Source organism: Lolium perenne, chromosome 7 (genome assembly GCF_019359855.2).
Source record: "Lolium perenne isolate Kyuss_39 chromosome 7, Kyuss_2.0, whole genome shotgun sequence".
NCBI lineage: Eukaryota > Viridiplantae > Streptophyta > Magnoliopsida > Poales > Poaceae > Lolium > Lolium perenne.
Genome location: NC_067250.2, coordinates 257,556,641 through 257,577,992, shown reverse-complemented (window position 1 = coordinate 257,577,992; position 21,352 = coordinate 257,556,641). Strand labels below are relative to the sequence as shown.

Here is a 21,352-nt window from a genome sequence, read left to right as displayed (position 1 = left end):
GCAGGTGGATCATGGCGGTGTCCTCCTGAGGTGGTGCTCATGGGGAGATCGCGCACGGCGACTTGGAAAATGTTATGGCCCATGTCCTTGTACAAATTGGACACCGCGTGAATGATAGACCACGCAGACTTGGCAAAGTGGACACTTTATTTCCCTTATCAGATGCATGATAGATGATTGAACGAAGCACAAGTGGCTTGAACCATACCCCTGGAGTTTTATTTGAGGAGTATACATCAGCCAGCTGAAAGCTTGAAACAAGGAACGATTCTACAACGCTGAAACTTGAAAGACAAACACTCGCCAGAATAGTTGAATTATTGACTAAATAGAACAAGTTGCCACTCAAGAAAAAGACAAGAAGGTGTCTGAGAGAAGGCTATGTGCAACCATAATATCCATGCTGCAAAGTTGACCATTTTAAATTGGACCCGGCAACCATTGTAGGACATAGCAAATTAATTGCTCATGTATATTGTGGTCACCGCACAATTGAAATAATTGAGTATTTTTCACTTATCTGCTTATCAAGCACGAGTGGCCCAAATTGAATGGTGCCTTGGAATCAAGCCATCATTCTCAAGCATATAAAAATTTCGTGTTAAACTATAGAAGCATATCGATTCCTCTGGAGCGTGTACCGCTAGCCGGTTCCTATAATAGCACCATTTGTGATCATTTCAAAGACCGACTCAATGCCTCGAGCCTGCAACAAATATGGATACATGCTTTACCCCTCTCCTTCTAGTAAGTTTGATTCATCTGCTTTCACGCATCTCGGCTCATGAATTCCTCTTGCCAGGCACCTCTCTCTCTGTAGAGGATAGTTCTGACACACTCCATTCACCAAACGGTGCTTTCACCTGCGGCTTCAACAACATTTCCCATAATGCCTTCGTCTTCTCTATTTGGTACACCAGCACAGCTGAAAAGACTGTCATCTGGAGCGCAAATCACCTCCACCCTGTGTACTCGTGGGGATCTGAAGTCATGTTAGATACAGATGGCAGATTGGCTGTAAAAGATTATAATGGCCAGCCCGTGTGGGAGAACCATGTGAACTCTTCATCAAGTGCCGAAAAAGCTCAGTTGTTGGACACAGGAAACCTCATCGTGAAGGGCCAAGGTGATAATATTCTATGGCAAAGCTTTGATTCTCCTACTGATACGTTGTTACCCAATCAGAACATTACTGGTACTACAAAGTTGATATCTGCTAATAGGTTACTTGTTCGTGGAAACTACAGCTTCCGTTTCGATGATGAGCATTTGCTTACACTGTTTCATGATCGCAAGGATATCTCTTTTATCTATTGGCCGGATCCTAATACAAATATATGGGCAAAACAAAGAAACTCATTTCAGACCACCACAATTGGGGTCCTTGATAGTTGGGGGTATTTCCTTGGAAGTGATAATTTAACTTTTAATGCTACTGACTGGGGTGTCGGAGTTATGAGGAGGCTAAGATTGGATTATGATGGCAACCTTAGATTATACAGTCTAAATAAGCCAGATGGAAGATGGTCGGTCACATGGATGGCATTTATTCGGACCTGTTCTGTACGTGGTTTGTGTGGTATGAATGGAATATGTCTGTATACACCTAGGCCTTCTTGTGCATGTGCCCCTGGACATGAGATCATCGACCAAAGTGACCGGAGCAAAGGTTGCAGGCCGAAATTCAACCTCAGTTGTGATGAACAGGAAATCAAATTTGTGAAGCTACCGAGCACTGACTTCAGAGGATATGATCAAAGTAAGTATCCTGTAGTTTCCCTCCGTGCTTGCAAGAAAATATGCTGGAAGGACTGCAATTGCAAAGGTTTCTTTTACTTGAATGGAGACGGAAGCTGCTATCCAAAGTCGTTCCTTGGTGGTGGTGTAACTAGCCCGCAGTTAGCTGGTTCTATCTATCTCAAGCTTCCAAAGGCATTACAGGTCTTAAGGTCCTCAATTCCTCACTCGCAACCTTTTGGTCCTAAATATGTTCCTAAATGTGATGAAAAGAACAAAATTTTCACTGTAGATTTTCTGGATGAACCTAAGAGTAGTCAGAGTGGACCACAATACTTGTACTTCTATGGATTCCTATCAGTGATATTTTGTGTGGAGGTAATATTTGTGGCACTAGGATACTGGTTTATTTTGAGAAGGGAGGGCAAGCAGTTAACAGGAGTATGGCCAGCTGAGGTTGGCTATGAAATGATAACAAACCATTTTCGCAGATACACTTACACGGAGTTGCAGAAAGCTACACGACAGTTCAAGGATCAGATTGGGAGAGGGGCATCTGGTTTTGTATACAAGGGGGTCTTGAAAGACAAGAGGGCAGTGGCGGTGAAAAGGCTGGCAGATATAAAACAAGGTGAAGAAGAATTCCAACAAGAACTGAGTGTGATTGGAAGGATTTACCATATGAATCTGGTGAGAGTTTGGGGATTCTGTACTGATGGTCCACACAGGATATTGGTTTTAGAGTACGTTGAGAATGGCTCGTTGGATAAAACTCTATTCAGTAGCAAGGGCTCACATATCTTACTTGAATGGAACAAAAGATTTAAGATTGCTCTAGGGGTTGCAAAAGGATTGTCCTATCTTCATCACGAGTGCCTGGAGTGGGTTATCCACTGTGACCTGAAGCCTGAGAACATTTTGTTGGATGAGAAATTGGAGCCAAAGATCACCGATTTTGGCCTTGCAAAACTTCTGAATAGAGGTGGATCCAATAAAAGTGTGTCGCGGATCCATGGAACTAGAGGTTATCTAGCTCCTGAGTGGGTCTCTAGTGCCCCAATAACAGCAAAGGTTGACGTCTACAGCTTCGGAGTGGTTCTCCTGGAACTACTGAAGGGGGCTCGTGTTTCAGAATGGGCATCAGATGCTGATGAGGACGTGGAAATGGTCCTCGGAAGGGTTATTAGGATGCTTGCAGAAAATCTGATGCTGGATGGCGGCGAACAGTTGTGGATCGCTGACTTCATTGATTCCAGGTTGGACAGACAGTTCGATAAGGTGCAAGCAAGAACAATGGTCAAGCTGGCTGTTTCATGCGTAGAAGAAGATAGTAGGAAAAGGCCCACCATGGAAAATGTTGTCCAGATGCTTCTTTCCGTTGATGAGGCCAGTGGCATTGTTCAGCAGTATTCTACCAGCTAAAAAAGAGTTTGATGTTTGGTATAATGCGCAGAATCTATGCGTATTCTTGGATCCAAAACAAGATACATATGATGTGTATCTATGTAAATCAAGAACTGCATGAACCTCTTGTATACCAATATTTGTGCAAAACATATGCTGTACATATTGTAAGAATTTGTGATTTACCATGAATGCAAGATATGTTGACGGTGTGGCTTTTTTTCCTTTCTGAGAATACTTGTTCATGTTCATGGGTGCTGTTGTCTTTGTTGAACCTACTATATCGATATTCAGATTTATTGAATCTTAGGACGACCTGTTCTGCACAGAGTTTCAGTGACGTGTTTTGCTTATATCCAGGAGGCAAGTTCATTGGTTGAAGACAAATTATGGACCATGTATAAGTTTAACTAACAATGCGTACTTCAGTCATATAGCGGCAAAAGGAAGTTCAGAGTTGGAACGACTTCATCGATGTGAATATTCAGTAAGATGCCAGTAGCGTACTCATCATTTCGCAAAGGGGGCAAGGAGTGAACATGATGTAAGTATTGTGCCCCCAGTAACAAAACAAATAAATAGTATCCATGGGTATTATGCACATAATAAAGGGCAAGTAATAAGCAGCCAGAACATTTTCAGCCTTCATTCTACAGCCTCCTCGAAATAGGCTTTCGCCCCGCTATATTAATATAGCAAACGACCCGATACAACGAACGCGATGGGGCCGCAGCACAACCAAGCCCAAAAGAAAAGAAAAAGAAAGGAAAGAAGAAAAAATGCCGACACCGGCAGATCGACGAAAACGATGATGACCCGCAACCGCTGCGCCCTCCGGAGAAGTACCACCACGCTCCTAGCACGCCGAGGCACCGCATACCAAGCAACACCTTCACCAAGGAGACGACGATGACGCCGCTGCTGCCCGGACTAGTCCTAGGGTTTCCCCCGGTATGCGGAGGGGATTGGGGAGGAGGTACACCCGACGCCCTTCAGGAAGGAAAGGTGACACCCGTAGGCGTCACCGCGTCGGTGTCGAGCATGCCGACAGGGATTTCTCCCGACCACCAAACCGACCACCCCAGACGCTCCGACGTGCTCCACCTAACATGCCGCCCACCCGCACACGCCACCACGGTCTTGTAGCCATCCTCGCCGCCTAACTGTGGTCACCGGAGCAAGGCCTAGACGAAGAAAAGGGATGCGGCGGGGACGGGGGTAGCAGCACCGCAGCCACGCGGGAGGGAACTGCCTCCACCGCTTTCGCGGTAGCCGACCGGACGAGGCTACGAGGCAGACCAGGCCCGAACTGGCCCGGCCGGACCCAAAAGGGCCCGTAAAGCCCCGCTGCTACGCTGCAGCTGGCCGGCCGAAGTGCCGCCGCCGCCCACCCACCGCCGCCCTGCCTTCTCTTCCTCCAGGGAGCGCCGCCAGCGTGCCAAGAGCAGAGACACCGCCGTGCCCCTCCGGGCCCCGCCTGGGCCCAGATCTGGGCCGAGCGGGCCCTGCCATGGCGCCGCCTGTGCAGCTCCGCCGCCAACGGCCGCGCCGCCACCCCTCCTCCCACCCGACGTGGGGATCTCACCCCGCCACGCCGGACCGCCGCCGGCCGAGGAGCACCTCCCGGCCGCACCTACCCCGCGCAGGCGTAGCGCCGAGAGGGGAAAGTCGAGGGCCGCCGCCGCCGCCGCCTGGGCCTTGCCCGGCGACGCACGCCGACGACGGCGGAGGAGAAGAGGAGGAGGGGGGAGCTGGACGAGGGTGGGTGGCGGCGCGGCCCCGTCGCCCGCGGGGGACGACGCGGTCGCGAGAGCGTTTCGGTTCTTCATTCGACAGCCAACCTATATGCCAATGGAACTACTAGACTTATCATGGAAGATCTTGGTGGCGATTATTTTGCAATACTTGCTATGAATCTAATAATGTTTACCAGGACCAACAACCGTGCTTGATTTTCTCTAAGGATTTCTTAAGCACAAATCTGATTCATCTTTCAATCCAAATTGATCTGTCCATTGCTGATATAGTGATATACGCAGAGATGCGAAAAATGGTAAAAGTAAAGAAAGCTGAGCCCTCAGCTACGCTTGTCGAATCAGAGAACTGTTCCAGAACACCAGAAATAAACTCTCGTCGCCTCCCCCTCCACAAATCCCCAACCAACAACGAACCCTTTCTCCGTTCGGGATTATAATTGATTGCTTTTTTTAAGTAACCATGTACTTTCTCCGCTCGGGATTATAATGCCGGCGCTATACCTAGATCATCGATTTAACCAACATAACCTGAATTTTACAAAACAAAATTATCATTAGAAAGTAAATCATCCAAATTTTCTAACAATATATATTTTAAAATATATATCTTCTATCATCTTGGTTAAATATATGACCTATGAATAGGTGTCAGCCTTATAATCCAGAACAGAGGTAGTATTCCATTAACATAAAAAATATTACTATACAAAAGATCCACACGGAAACTGCCAGAAACACACTCCGCTGTAAACTTTGCAGAAAGAAGCCTGCACACACCGACACTATCAGCCAATGCTAACCAGTCACAGAAAAGAGTGGTGAAGATGACCCAACACTGAACTATTTTGATAGGTAACAGAGCTCATCTCAAAGCTCTCAGGAATCAGAATGGCATCCCAGAGCTTGGCTCAGCTTCAGATGTTCTAACTCCAGATTGCAAAGAAATTGGTTGAACGAATGTTACAACAGGGTCTGAACTGCAGAACATTTAAAACTGAAGAGACACAAATGACGCCAGGAAACAAACAGCAAAGCTCCAGCACAATAAGCGCTCTTCAACAAAAGGATACAATGCAAAGTTAAAGCAATGGAGGCAAATTAGACGTTCCAGCAGCACAAGTGCATAACCACACCACACAACATTCACAATTGCATACCATACGAATGGCCAGTGAGCACAACAAAATTCAAGATGCAGAACATAGCACCAACAGCTCGTAAAAGGGGGTCATTCATAAAGACCTCAATAAACAGTAAACCAGGCAGGTTATTTGCTGCTTACAATAACAGCCAGCAAGCTTTAAGCACCAAGTAGAGTTTTAAGCATCACAATGTCCCCCACCAAATCCCATTTCCCAGCAAAACATTTGTAACTTCCCCCTGTGCACCATCAAGACCACCATCGATAAGGCAAAAGGACCAGCAGACACCAAGCATAGATCAGGTGTGCCACACGCATTTAGGTTCACCTAGGTATTTTAGATAATAATATATACGGTATGTGCACCGAGAGGCGAGGGTGCGCCGCAGCTAGTCCCAGCCAGAGGCGCTGATGCTTGTCGTGCCCATGGGGTAGGAAGGGTAGTACCGCGGAGGTGGATCATTTGCCCGGGAGGAGCCCCCTCCACTGGAGTATCTGCCACCACCATCACGGGAGTAGCTGTTGCCGCCACCAGCACCAGAGTAGCTCCTGCCACCGCCACCGCCATCGCCCGAGTAGCTCCTGCCACCACCACCACCATCACCCGAGTAGCTCCTGCCGCCACCACCACGACCACCTGAGTAGCTGTCACCACCATCACCCGAGTAGCTTCTGCCACCACCACCACCGTAACCACCACGGCCACCACCACCTGAGTAGCTGTCACCACCATCACCTGAGTAGCTCCTGCCACCACCACCACCACCATAGCCGCCACGGCCACCACCACCACCGTGGCTACGGCCACCACCACCTGAGTAGCTGTCACCGCCACCACCACCACCGTAGCCGCCACGGCCACCACCACCACCATAGCCACCACGGCCACCACCACCATAGCCACCACGGCCACCACCACCTGAGTAGCTGTCACCACCACCACCACCAGAGTAGCCAGAATAGTCCCCACCATTGCGGTAATCTCTGCCGCCAAAGCTGCTGCCACCACCACCATTGGAACGGCCTCTTCCACCGTAGCTCAACCCTCCATAGCATGGCCTCCCTGCGTAATCCTCTAGCCAGCCAGGAACGTTCTGTTTTGCCTCAGTCATCAGTTCCAGCAGTCCCTTTGCAATGGGGTGGTTCTGTTCAGTGAAGAAGGCGGTGGCAGACCCAGCATTTCCAGCTCTCCCAGTTCTTCCAATCCTGTGGACATAGTCCTCGATGCTCTTGGGAAGGTCGTAGTTGATCACATGACTAACATTTGGGACATCCAGGCCACGAGCGACTACATCAGTAGCGACCATGATAGGAGTCAAGCCAGACTTGAAGGATCTCAATGCGCTTTCCCTCTCCTTCAGATAACAAGCATACAAATATCAGTCTATAGTAAGACAGATAAGCTGCTTAACATATTTACTGGTCTAGAATAAAGAAAATGACAAAGAAGTGCTATGTAACACATATTCTATTTGCATGGTTACAAGGAAATCAACTAGCAGCACTCTGAGAAGTACATGTCTTAGTTACATGTGCGCTACTGTGGCATGTAAATATGGTCCGATAATTTTTCTCAAGTATCTGATATATACAAGACAAAGATGTTCTCTCTTTGTAAAAAAGAAAGTGAAGCACATTCTGGAGCAACTACAAACAGTCAACATTGATACTGTAATGACAGATACAAATTATTTGTTCACTTATAGAGCTAAATGAACCATGTGAACACAGGAGGCGGACAAAACTAGTTAAACTGTCAGCAAAGACATAAAGCCTGACAAGAGGTACACACATTTGCATAAGCTAGATATGTCCTCAAGAGGTAGAATGATATTTGTAACTCAAGCAAGACTAATGGAAATTTAATCTTGGTCCTAAGCTATCAGTGTTGACATAGCATGCCAGATATTTCAGACAAAAATTGTTGATTATAATGCGTAGCCGTATTCTCGATTATAATGTGCAGCCATTGCAGTTTTACAATGTTGCTAAGGAAAAAGTTAGGCCAACACAGAAGAATTCATACACATGCTTTTTACCTCTTGTGTTCTATCACCATGAATAGCTGTTGCGGGGAAACCTTTGTTGTATAGCCAATACCTCAATGAATCAGCATCTCGTTTTGTCTCCACGAAAACTAGTGTTAGAGGCTGCTGCGGCTAAACAAACAATAAAACTAACATAAGAACAAATCTCACAGAACAAACATCCAACTAGTCCAATCATTACATCCAAGATTGAACAAATAATACCTTGCCATCAGATGAACAGAAAGATTGCTCCTGCAGGAGATTTAGCAGGTAGGTTTTTTTCTCATCATGAGTAACAAACTCAAGTTTCTGGGTAATTAGATCGGTACTTGAACCCACCCTCCCAACAGTGATAAATATGTACTTCGACAAAAAGTCTGAAGCCAGTCTCTGGATAAAAGCAAATATTAGCCAAATATATCAAAGCAGACATAATCAAGTGGATATCATCAGTTCAATCATTTCCAACTAGATAGCACTAAGCTAATAAACATGCAGTCATCCACTGGGGAGGTATAATTTATCAACAAATGATATAATTTTTCGTACAAAATGTAAGTGCTATCCACTTGCTCATATGTTTGTGGCAATGTATGTTACAGGAACTTAGGACTCATCATTGAGCTATTGCAGAAAACAGAAACATGAAAACATTCAATTATTTTATTCTTAATCATACTTATGTTGATGCATGAGAAGTAAATAAACGATTCATTACCTGTATTTGTGGTGGAAAGGTTGCACTGAAAAGCATAGTTTGTCTCATGGACTTTCGAGGCATACCCATGCCATCAACAAGCTTTCTTATCTGAGGCTCAAACCCCATATCCAGCATCCTGTCAGCCTCGTCCATTACCAGGTACTTAATTGCCTCGAGAGAGACCCTTGCTCTTTCAATCATGTCCACAAGGCGGCCGGGTGTAGCAACAAGAATGTCAACGCCTCTTTCTATATCACGTAGCTGCTAAACAAGCAGGCACAGAAACTGCATGTTAGATGAGCAACGCAAAAAGACAGATGACATAAAAATACATCAAAGTTATACTGATTGGCCAAGCAACAAAAGACATGCAGTATAACATCTGAGTGCTAGCATATCAATCATATTTAAGAAATGCAACATAAAAGCTCCACGTTATATTTTGCACTCCCACATTTAAACTAATTTCTGCACAGCTAAGCTACTTGAAAGTTAAGATAAGACATCACGCACAGAAGCCTAGAATCAGCAATCACCTGTTGAATCATTGAAGTTCCTCCATATGCCACCTTAACTTTGATTCCAGTTTGGTGAGAGAACTTCTTGGCCTCCTCATGAATCTAAAAAGTGTGCTATCATTAGCAATGAAGTCATGGCACAGGTAACAGTGACATTAATGAATCAAAATCTTTTCACCTCACATGCCCTCAAAACCAAGAAATAGTAACACACTTGACGTTTGACAGAATAATAAAAATGAAGTACACATGAACAGTAGTATTTCAGATGATATGATGCACAAAACACTAAATTGAGTTAGTAAGTCATAACACCACAGACATTTTGCTCACATAATTAAAGGCCAACTTCAACTCGAACCCAGACCAACAAGCAAAATCAAATGCAACCACAGTTATTTGTTTTTCATTGACAAAACTTCAGGGTACTCTCATTTCAAAATCATTTCATAAGCAAACAAGCCAACAGAAACAAGAAGCTAGTTTGGTCGAACAAGCTAGTCATTAGACACGGAGAAAGCTCCAAATATCTGAAACTAATGAATAGTTTGTTGAGGCCCACAGCTAACTGATACTAATACTACCACACAGCAACTCTGTATATATACGTTGCAAAGCGAGGATGGATAACATCAGAAAAGAGCTAGCAACTTCTACATCAGCAGCAAAGAATGCAGATGTATGCAAGTTTTACTCCCAGCAAAATAACAAAACTTACCCTTACCTTGATTGATATCATGAAATGCAAGTCAAAGAGAGAAAGGAAAAATGCTGAGACATAGGTAGCTACCTGATCATAAATAAAGTACAAAGATAGAAAAAAACTTAAGTTGTCCAGATGAAAGAGAGCAAAAACATGAAGTTGTACATAAATCAGACCAAACCCACCCAAGGCACCCAGAAACAATCAGGAAGAATGAAGCACAATACCTGGGATTAACTACCAAAGTAGGCTACCGTGCAAGATGAAAACTAATGCAACACAGGAATATCTGAAGTTATGCCTTAAAAAGGTGAAAGGTCCATCCGAATTCTCCAACATACAACTAGTAAAGGAGGTTTGGGCAATAATGTAATGAAATCCACATTACTGAAGAATCACTAGCCTACCGAGCATACTGATTTTACAAATGGACAGACAAATTTACTCCATAACAGACTAATAGTTACTCCTACAATGTGCAAGTATAACGCAACGTGAAAAAAAACAAAAGGGGGAATGAACATGATGTCCAATGAAACGACAAAATCTAAGCAAATCTGTACCCCAAATAACAAGATAAGCAAAATAAATTGATACTGAAGTAGTAGCACATAGAGCATACTGATTTGGTAACTGGACAGACAAATTTACTGCATAACAGAGCAATTGTAACTCGTACAACATGCAAATAAAATGTAACGTGAAATGACAGAAGGGGGGAATGAACACAATGTCCTATGAAACGACAAATCTTAGCAAATCTGTACCTCAACTAACACCATGAGCAAAATAAATTGATACTGAAGAAGCTCTAGCACACCGAGCATACTGATTTGGTAAATGGACAGACAAATTTACTCCATAATATACTAACTGTTACTAGTACAACGTGCAAATAAACCATAACATGAACGAACAGAAGGGGGTATGAAAGTAGTGTCCTATGAATCAACAAGATCCTAGCAAATCTGTACCCCAACTAACATGGTGAACAAAACAAATTGTTCGAAGCAATTATGCACAGCAGAAATCGTAGGCGGCACACATAATCTAGAATCTAGGAGAGCTTAAACACAAATACAATTAATTACGGCAAATAAACCTACAGAAACAAGATGCGCCATGCAAACCCCCAAAGGAGAAAAGTTTCCAGACATGCACCGCCCCGTTGGATGCAGGCCCCCATCGCACACCGGAACGCACCCCCAGATCCCGCACCATGCGCGTTCAGAGAGACATATGGATTATGGAACAAGGTAACCGAATTCGACTCGTTGCATGAGCAAACCACGAACGCAGGCATGCACAGGACGCCGTGCGCGCACAGATTATTAGAGGAACAACGACGCCAAACAGACATCTACGCGAAGATTTCGGTGCGCCCGCGCCACCACGGGACGTCGCCTAGGTGACGCAGGGCGCAACAACGCGCCCCAGAAGCAACACGGCGTCCGAGCGATCGCGCATAAGGAGATAGAGAGGGAGAGAGACGGCGAGGCCCATACCTGCGCGGCGAGCTCTCTGGTGGGCGCGAGCACGAGGGCGCGCGGCCTGGCGGCGCGGGTGTAGTCGTCGTAGCCGAACGCGTCCCTGTCGCCGCGACCCGCTCCCGCCGCATCCGCGGCGACGAGGCCGCTGATCACCGGGAGGCAGAAGGCGGCGGTCTTGCCGGAGCCGGTCTGCGCGCAGGCCATGAGGTCCCGGCCTCCGAGCACGATGGGCATGGAGTAGCGCTGCACGGGGGTGGGGCAGTCGTAGCCGCAGCGCGCGACGTTGCGGAGCACGGCCTCGACGAGCCCGGCCTCCTCGAAGCCCGCGGCGGGCGCGGGCGCGCCCTCGCCGCTCACCTCCACGGGGATGTCGTACTTGTCGAGCCTGCCGCCGCGGCCCGCGTCCTCGGCCTCGGCCGCGGGCTTGGCCTTGATCTCGAGCCCGGCGAAGGCCTTGGCGACGTCGCCGGGGCGGCGTGGCGCGGGCGGGGCGGGGGTGGTGGTGGTGGTGGTGGGGTAGTGCCCCGCCGGGCCGGAGCGGGTGGAGCGGCCGGAGCGGGTGACGGTGGTCCACTCGCCGGCGGCCGGGTCGTCGTCGCTCCAGCCGCTGGCTACCGCCGCCGCCGCCATCCGCAAAACCCTACCGCGCGCGGCTGTGGGGAGAAGGGGAGGGGAAGTGGGAGGTGGTGGGATGGGAAGCGAGCAGGCCGGCGTGCTGAATTTGTATCCCTCTGGGTTGAGTGAGTGCGGTGCCGTGAGTGGGCGGAGTTGTTGGCGAGATCGGTGCACCCGGTCTATGGACCGCGTATAGCCCCGCGCCGTACGATCGCCTCGTAAAGGTCGAGATATGGGAGGTAAAGGAGCTGGCGTGGGCTCGGTGTATGGACTGGCGGTGGTGCCTGGCCGTCTGATCGGGGATGGACGGGTAGGATTGTGGAGCGGTGGCGTCGGACGGGGTTTTTGGTGGATGCGGCGCTGGGGCTTCCCGCGCGGGGCGTGCTGTGGGGCCCGCCACTGCGTTTTTTCTGACAGCAAAGAGGGAAGCGCTATGGGTACTCGGAAGTTGTGTACCCGTCCTATCATGGGCTGACGTTTGGGGTGGGGCTTTGGAAGGTGGGTAGATGAACTGGTACATATTCCCAGTCACATTTACTATTCAACTTGGGGTTTTCGTTCTGCTTTAACTACAGCTGGAGATAGGCATTAAGTAGGTAAATGAATTTTCAAATTGCTGCTAGTAGTAGTGCTCGTAGAGAGAAGCTGTGATTTTTCTTCTTGTTTCAGGAGCTGAGTTTGCATGTCCCACTTGCGTGAATATTTTGGATTTTTTTGGTGTAAAATTTGAAATTTATTTTATTATATTTTATTCGTCCCAAAAAAACTTGCTCGAGATATAGAAGTATCTAGACGCATCCTGTTATCTATATTTTTCAAATTGAACAAGTTATTTTGAAATACAGGACGTACCAGTCCACTAGATGAGGAATATGCGTGGGTTTGCATTTCTTCTCTCCGTACTAAAACAGTTTCCTTTGTGGGGAGCCGAATTCCGCTTTCAGCATGACCGAACAGAACCACCACGGTTGCCGAACATACTCCAAAGTTTTCTTTTCTGGGTTATTAAGTCCAAAGCTATTTGAATTTCTTGTACACGGTGAGTTCTCTTCGCTTTGAATTTTCTCATGCCTGCGCACATTGTTTCCCTCTACCTAACTGGCCATCGACTTGTGGTAGATATGTATTTTTTTTTTTCCAGTAATGTAATGTGTAAATGTGTAATGCTGGTACTCTCTCCGGTCCGTAACAAGTCTCGGATTTTGTACGAACATACACAGTATTTGAATTTATGGGAGCTAAATGGATTTTCTACTACTTTAAACATTCTCAACCAGCTTGTGGCTGCATTCATGTTTTTGGCTGGACGAGCGGGTCTGATCTTAAAGTCGAGCAGGAACATGCCCGGCCGTTCGTCATCAGTGTGGACACAGGACGTGCGCTCTGTCTGTGCTTGTGGGAGACGACGGGTCGATTGCCCGTGTGCCCAAAACGGTGCTAGCCCCGGCAACTGTGCCAGGCCGGTGATGCTCTGCTGCAGCGGTCTATTCCGGGTAAAACGCGGTTGCCGTGCCAGTCCAGTCCCGGATTGCATACGTGCTTCACCCGGGGTGACTTTGTTTTGCCGTTTCTTTTACGGAGAAGTGAGAAAGAGTTACCAGAACCAAGTTTACCACGCACTCAACAAAAGGCATCTCATCTCAAAAAATAAAATAAAAACACAAGGCATCTACGGCGGAAGCCGCGGAACGACCCAACGTGACGTGTCTCCCTTCAGTCGCCCGGTTGCCTCATTTTTTTCCATTTCACCAGAGGCAAACATATGAATAAAAAATAATATTGTTTACAATTAAATAAATTTAAATAATTTACAACTAAATAAACGTTCACAATCAGATATAGTGTTCACAACCAAATTTAAACCATGATAGGCCCGGGCAGCCGCCCAGGCTTGTCGGTGGCACGGTGCCTTACACCACTTGATTTTCTATAGAAATTTATCAAAAAAATGGCAACATGTTTGCCCACGCTTCTAGGTCCGCCACTGAGTGAGCCAACATATGCCGAACCAAACTGCCTTGAAGTCGATCGTGAGTGTAGCAATCACGGATCTCATGATGCACATGTAGTAACTCTACAAATTTTGCTAACGTAGACTCCAGCTCAACAGATTCATCTTTCAATTGCCACCCTTAGTCACAAAGGCTACCATCACACTAATCATCAAAGATCATGTTGTGTATGATTACACAAGTAGTCATCATCTTCCATATGGTCTCGGTGTTCCATGTTTCAATAGGGTGCAGAACAATATCCCACCTAGATTGGAGCACACCAAAATGCCCAATCCACATCCTTCCAACAAGCTTCTTATCTTTCACAAACAAGTCCTTTCGCTATGTTCTTTTATGAGGGCTATCGTGGACAACATTGGTATGGTATCACTGGTTGAGTCATCGTTCAAGTATGTATCGATGATATTATTGTAGAGAAGCTCCATCGAGCTATTGCGGTCCATCTACGTACAACAACATGAGGCAGTGGTCATATAATTATCATTGAATATCTACGTTGGCGCATGCGGTGACCCACCATACCACTGCACGTTGTAATACGCAGGTCGTTGACATAACACCAATGAAACACCGGTTCACTAGTATTACATCTATCAGAGTGGTACAACACAAACATCATGATTCCAAGGTATGTCTATGGAATTAAAACTCACACACTTTACAAAAGATCTTCATTGTCTCCTAATTACAATGAGGTAAAACTGCAAATAAAACTTCAGAAGAATAACTTATAGACTAGACTTATCACCACTGCTTGGATCATTGGAGGCCAAGGAATCAATCTTAATCATCAACATCATTGGTTATTTTGTTGTAATCCTTAAAAGTACTTGTAAATTATCTTTAAATCCAAAGCAAGAATAAAATCATTTTTTGAGAAGTTGTGAACAAAGTAAACTAAAGTAAATGAGAGCACGCAAGTGATAGTAAAGTAATTGATATTCAATAGGGGCAAAACGTTCTTGGGGAGTTGTGGATTAACCACTAGTCTAGGTGTGGTGATTACGAATATCGATTTTGTCTTTTATATATGTTTATGTGTGGCAAGGTTTCTTATATGGATGCTCCCATAAGCATGATTTCAAGTACGTCATGACCACTACCTTATCACATAGCATGTTGTGTGGGTCCATCAATTAAGGGTCTCCGGCCCCATGGTCATGCTCATAGGTATTGGTTATTGCTATCCTTGTGTATATATAATTGGTAGAGGCAGCGGTTTGCCCCATGCCCATGTATCGCCAACCATATACAATGATGATTCTTACCAGCATCCCTTAGGCAAATATTGCATGGTCGGCAACACACAACATCGTTGATAAGAACAAACACGCTTCATAATTATTATAAAATTAACAAACTTTATTTCAGTTCATACTTTGGCCAGGGTTTCTCCATCTCACCAAGAACAAATGGATCTAGTCACACATGGAGGCAAATAACATCATCATGAATTGATGGGCAGAAAATGGGGGATCGAATGAATACAAATATAAATCCACCTCGAGGTGAAGGATTACAACGAGAAGACCAATGGTGATGATGATGAAGATTGATGCCTTGGCCTCCAATGATCCAATCAGTAGTTATGATGGAGCCACTTCCATGAGTCCCTCCTCTAAATCCCTCCCGAAGGTCGGGTTTCAGTGTTTTCTGGAGTTGCATGTTCCAAAGGGCTGGAGTTGCATGTTCCAAAGGGCTTGTTGCTGCAAATGAACTGGTAGTTGCCTTGTTTGCAACACTTGTTGCATGAACAATTGGTGAGGTACAAACAGGTCCAGGTGTTGTTGCCTCCCTGGCAGCATGAGTTGCGCGGCATCTCAGTGTATTCCCTTGCATGGTGGTAGGAGTTGCCTGCTGTGGTGGATGATGCAGATGGACTGACGAAGTTCTTTGTAAGGCTCTTGGATTTGCAGTTGCCTCTGGCCTAGCTGTAGTTGCCTCAGTTCCAGCATTAGTTGCCTGTATGCTACTGGAAGTTTCAGTAACTGTGACTGATGTTGCCTTCAGTCCGGCATTTGAATGTTTTCCCTGCAAAGCTGCATGAACAACTTCAGTAGCTGACTGTGGTGTAGCTGTAGTTGCCTCCAGTATGGTAGTTGAATGTTGTGGTGCACGCGCATCATTGCCTAGCTGGCTGTCTATTGGTTGCTGATTGTTGATGTTTTTCATAGCACTTGCATGTTTACCCAATGTGGGCTCATCATGTTGCACATCTTCTGTCCTGTGACTAGGAGTTCGGCCAAGAAACTGCATGTATGCTCCCGAGCTACATTGCATCGCATTGATGAAATCCAATCCATCATCATGTGCATCATTGGGGGTTGAATGTTCTTTGGACACATTTTCTTTGATATTATCTGTCCTTTCCTCAAGAACAACATGTTTTTCCGTTGGAGAGGTGTCTGGAAGCTTACTCTTTTTCTCAAATCTGCACAAGTCAGGCAATGATGCATCCTCCATAGCTGCTGTTGGCAAAACATCTACATCATCCTTCTTTTTCCTCTTGTCACCTGAACTTGTACTGCCCCTTTTACTCCTGGTATTAAGATAATACTGCGCAGTTGTCAAAGAATCGTCGCTAGCTTCGTCATCATCCATATCGTCGTTTTGTCCTCCCTGCATGCTAGTTGCAGCATTGTTGCCTCCATCACCATCACTGTCATCATCTCCGTCATCACCTCCTTTACCGTCAAAATCATCATCATCTCCCTGTTCCTCTTCCTCTTCGTCATCGTCCCCATTCCCTTCATCCTCATCCTCCTCCCCATCAGCGTCATCACGTTGTTCCCCATCATCCTCAGCGTCGCCTTGGTTGTCATCATTGTTATCATTCTCACTGTCATCATCATCTTCTTCCCTGTTGCATGTACTGATAAATTAATTGCTGCAGATGGTAATGGAGTTGCATGTTTTATTCTTTTAATTGCATACAATAATTGGTTGCAGTGAAAAGCATGTTCGGCAACATTGCAGTTAAAAAGCAGTTTTAGTTGTCTGTAATAGTAATTAAAATTGCCTCTAAATGATCATGAAGTTGCATGTTATATTGTTTTATGTTTTGCATTTGAGTTTTGCTAATTACTTGCCTTCTGTCATCGTCAGTATCATCATCATCATTCAATACCAGGTTGTCAGCTTCATCATCATCAGTATTCATGGAGTCATCGGTATCATCTTGAAGTGCTGCCTCTTCTTCGTGACTCGTACGCTGTCTCTTCCTTGGCCTCTATGGTTTTTCCTTCGGTACAACATTGGCACGGGTAGTGCTTCCAGCAGCAGTACGTTGCTCAAGATTGCCAATCCCCTGGACAAACTTCGCCATAGACTCTTCAAATTCAGAGCACAAACCATAAAGCAACGCACCAATTTTTCTTTTCTTATGTAACAATTGAAATCAGGAAATAAATTCTTAACAGTTATAAGTTGTGGAAAAGAAATGATATAAGAACTATGCTATAGCTAAGAAATGCGTATTGTTTAGGTGCTCACACTTTGGTCGTAGTCTCGTGGCAGATTAGAGGCAGTAAATTGTTCAGCCTTTAGCAATCCTCCAAAAAGACCACTCTGTTGAGTGTCCCTGTATTTCTCCTTCAGCTGATTTTTTAAATTCATAAAAATAATTGAAAAAATGTATTAGTGTAAGGGCAATAAAAAGAAGACGGTGAACTTTCTAAGAAATGAAGAAATTATCTTAGCAAAATTAAAAGAAGTTTATGGGCTAATGCATACTTGTAATTTGCCGAAAACTCCAGGGCTAATCCTATCCTTCTTCTTCACCTTGCTAATTAATGAGCTATCCCAGGCATCAACACGAGGGTTGCAGTCACTTATAACCTCATCAACTTCTAGTGAATCAAGGTACAACATATGTTCATTAAAAAAGGGTGTGTGAGGGGGCAAAGAAAGCATTGGAGAACAAAAACAGAAATGAATTAACACAAAAACATCATAGACACAAAAGCAAACTTCATGTGAGGCAACTTAAAAAACTATATTTCTAAGCAACTAAATATGGATTGAAGGCAACAATTTCATTGATAAAAAGCAAAAAGCTCTTGATGGATTATACAATGCATAGTTGGGAGGCAATTTTATAGTTGAACAAGGCAACTAACAGCAGTGCATGTGCAAAAAATATGTACCAAAAAGCAACTGCAGTCATTAATACAGTGGAAACATGAATTAACATAGGCTGGTCATATCTCAAAACTAGCAATTAAATGTTTGAATGTAAGCAATAATTTTACTCATAGATGCTATTTCACTGTATTGTGTTCATCATAACAAAAAAAATTCACTTACCACCAAATGAAATACGCAGCAACAGACAAACTTCTTATTTCCCAAGGCGCTGAAAGCAACTCTGATCTGATCAGCAACAAACTGGCATATATTTGTCCGAGGAAGAAGCTTGATATCATATACAGCAGGGTAGCAGCGTGGGCTAACTTTAAGGCCGGTAGTAGGAGCAAGGAAGCAATCAAAAGCAACGATAGACCAAGCTCGGAGAAATCGGTCATCCGCAGCACCATCCATATCTTTTATCATCTTACACCATGCAGTCTTTTCAGGAGCATTCGTTCCAGGAAAACCGTACTCCTCATTGATTGCTTTGATGATGTCCGTCTTCATCTCGTAACAAACTTTCAGCCCAGAATTCGGTAGCCCCCAAACTCTTGAAACACTTTCAACATCAACTGGTATCTTCCTCCTGTTGGGTATCACTAACTCTGATTTCGCATGAATGTAACACTTCATCACCCATTGGCTGAGATCAGCGGGCATAGTGCATGCACCGATGTTGAGAAGACCACCTAAGTCCATCTTAAGTATGGCAATTCTTTGATCAGTAACAAGTTCACCATTTAGAGCAAAGAAACGGGATGGTGATGCCCTGTTTCTTATTTCCTGCATAGCAAAGTTGCACAAAAAATAGAAAATAAAAAAGTTACTCCTAAAAGTCCCATCAACTCTTAAATTTACTGCATGTTACAAAAGAACCTACCCAGAACAGACAAAAATGCTCTGTGTAAGAAATGATGCATCGTGAGTACAATAAACTTACATCTGCGCTATCCTTTTTTTTCTTAGCTTCCTTTTCTTTCTGTTTTGTTGATGTCTCCTTCTGAACTCCAGCATCCCTAGTCTTTTGTGGTACCACCTTGTTCTTCTTCCTATTTGGAGGATGCCCTCGACATGCTGCAGCCTTTTGTTTCATCGCAATAGGACCAGTAGGCTGCATTGGGGAGTCACACACACATATAAACACACAAAAAAGTTTGAAGGAAAAAAAAGGACCCTACCATTTAATTGAATACAATTGCAGAAAAAGCAAAAAACAAGAGATTAAAAGGTAAACTAACCTGAACTTGCTGCTGACCTGAAGATGACCCAGCTGCTTCAGACGGATCAGTTCCCACAATTTTAGCACTACAGGCAACAAAACATAGCAAGGTGAGCAATGACAATGCAAATAAAAGCAAACTGTGCAAAACAATAAAAATCATTCTACATATCAACTTTACTAGCACCGGAGGCAACAAACATAGCACTAGAGGCAACAACCATGTCACTACAGGCAACAAAAAAACATAGAACTAGAGGCAACAACCATGTCACTACAGGCAACAAAACATAGCACTAGAGGCAACAACCATGTCACTACAGGCAACAAAAAACATTTCAAGTTGAGCAACAAACAAAGTCCAAAATTATAAAATTCAATACAACTCTTCATTTAGTCTAGAAGAAAACTCAAGTATAGGTTCTACTAGCCTTTATTTTCCAATACACAACAGAAGCAAAAACTAAAAAAAATCATAAGGCGTGATTGGTTTTAGACTTCATCCTAGGAAAGACATAGCCTCATGTTTTCGATATGAATAAACAACCTAGGTGGTGGTCTTCAACCCAGAGCAACAGAAAGTATGAAATCAAAAAAAATGCTGGCTAAAAATAGTTAAATCCACCTAATCATCTCAAACTATGAATATGAACCTGTAGATAATCATCTCAAACTATTGTAGCAAGTTTTCTACCACTACAGCCAACAAACAGTTCTGGATTAGCAACAACAAAATGGAACAAAAAACCAAGTAAACTACCACTGCAAACTGCATAACTGCATAAGCAAGTTTTCTACCAGTCCATATGTCAACACCCGGATTTTTAAGTCCGGATGCCTATTATGTCATTCATCGCAATCCCAGGAATATTGTTGTTGCGAGGCATAATAGTTAAGTATCATAGTCATCATTCATTACAAACCATAATGTCTTACTATTGGAATCACATCATCCATATTACACGAATAGTTGATCTATTGATCAACGAAAGAACACAAGTTCATAGCGGAAGCGTAAGATACAAGGACTCTCTAGTCCACAGGCCAACGCTTGACGTCGGAAGACTCCTAGTTGTCGTAGGCGTCCTGCTGGTCATCTCCTTGTTCATCTTCATACTCTGGTCATTTGAATAGCCAGGGACAAAGCCGTGAGTACTTCAAGTACTCGCAAAACTAATACTAATGTAAGTGCTAGACATTTCTAGTAAGGTTTGCTAAGCTCTAGTTTATTTGCATAAAGCCAATTTTAGTTCACAAGTATTTGAGAAAAGCTTATTCATATGCTAACTAACTCAAGTGGGAACATTAGTGTCATTCCCACCATTCAAGTGGTGATTTCAATTCAATTCACCACTTCACCATTCATTTCACCATCATTTCAAGAATTTGACATCGGAAACTGTATGGCCTTTCCAACCGTCCGTAACCGTGGACGCGGCTATTCGAATAGATTGACACTCTGCAGAGGTTGCACACTTGTGCCACAACATTTGATTTCATCCGTCGGGATTACCCCGAATCATCGTAACACCGTATGCGGATCATCAACCATAACATTTCACTTATAAATCCTAGTATGAGCACCTCTCCCCATGAGCTTGGCCTCCCAGTGAAGACCAACTGTCAACCTGGGAACTGCACAGGGCTTGGCCGTACAATTCACCTCAATTCACATCATTTCTCAACAACGGAGGCAGCCTCAGGCGTAACCCCTATGATGTGTGTTCAGAGGGAACCCATGCTAAGATGCATAAACTTCCAGTTAAGCCCTACCCATAATCAGGTATTGTGGGGGTACTCCATATTGGAAAGGTATCGCATTCAAACCAATATCATGTTTATCAAAAATCACCATCTTCTCTTGTTCATATTCACCTTCAAAAATCATTCAATGG

The 21,352-nt window shown here is 44.6% G+C and overlaps 2 protein-coding genes and 1 long non-coding RNA gene across 4 annotated transcripts; 1 reads left to right on the top strand and 2 right to left on the bottom strand.

Moving 5' to 3' along the window:
* Window positions 1-614: 614 nt before the first annotated feature.
* On the top strand, window positions 615-3,370 carry LOC127313506 (putative receptor protein kinase ZmPK1). The gene has a single exon (XM_051344000.2). The coding sequence runs from the start codon at window positions 718-720 to the stop codon at window positions 3,157-3,159; it is 2,442 nt and encodes an 813-aa protein (XP_051199960.1). The 5' UTR covers window positions 615-717; the 3' UTR covers window positions 3,160-3,370.
* A 2,743-nt stretch (window positions 3,371-6,113) lies between these two features.
* LOC127313504 (DEAD-box ATP-dependent RNA helicase 52A) lies at window positions 6,114-12,163 on the bottom strand. Of its 2 annotated transcripts, none has more exons than XM_051343998.2 (6): window positions 11,496-12,163; window positions 9,306-9,389; window positions 8,788-9,033; window positions 8,292-8,459; window positions 8,079-8,198; window positions 6,114-7,394 (listed from the first exon to the last, which is right to left on the bottom strand). In XM_051343998.2, exons 1-6 carry the CDS (start codon window positions 12,108-12,110, stop codon window positions 6,429-6,431), a joined length of 2,199 nt encoding a protein of 732 aa, XP_051199958.1. In that variant the 5' UTR covers window positions 12,111-12,163; the 3' UTR covers window positions 6,114-6,428. The 2 variants fall into 2 exon arrangements, with proteins under 2 accessions (XP_051199958.1, XP_051199959.1); XM_051343999.2 differs by having other exon boundaries at window positions 8,788-9,030.
* A 5,441-nt stretch (window positions 12,164-17,604) lies between these two features.
* Window positions 17,605-17,902, bottom strand: LOC127313480 (uncharacterized). The gene is made up of 2 exons (XR_007859019.2): window positions 17,843-17,902; window positions 17,605-17,707 (listed from the first exon to the last, which is right to left on the bottom strand). It is a non-coding gene; the product is annotated as an uncharacterized lncRNA (long non-coding RNA).
* Between the last annotated feature and the right edge of the window lie 3,450 nt (window positions 17,903-21,352).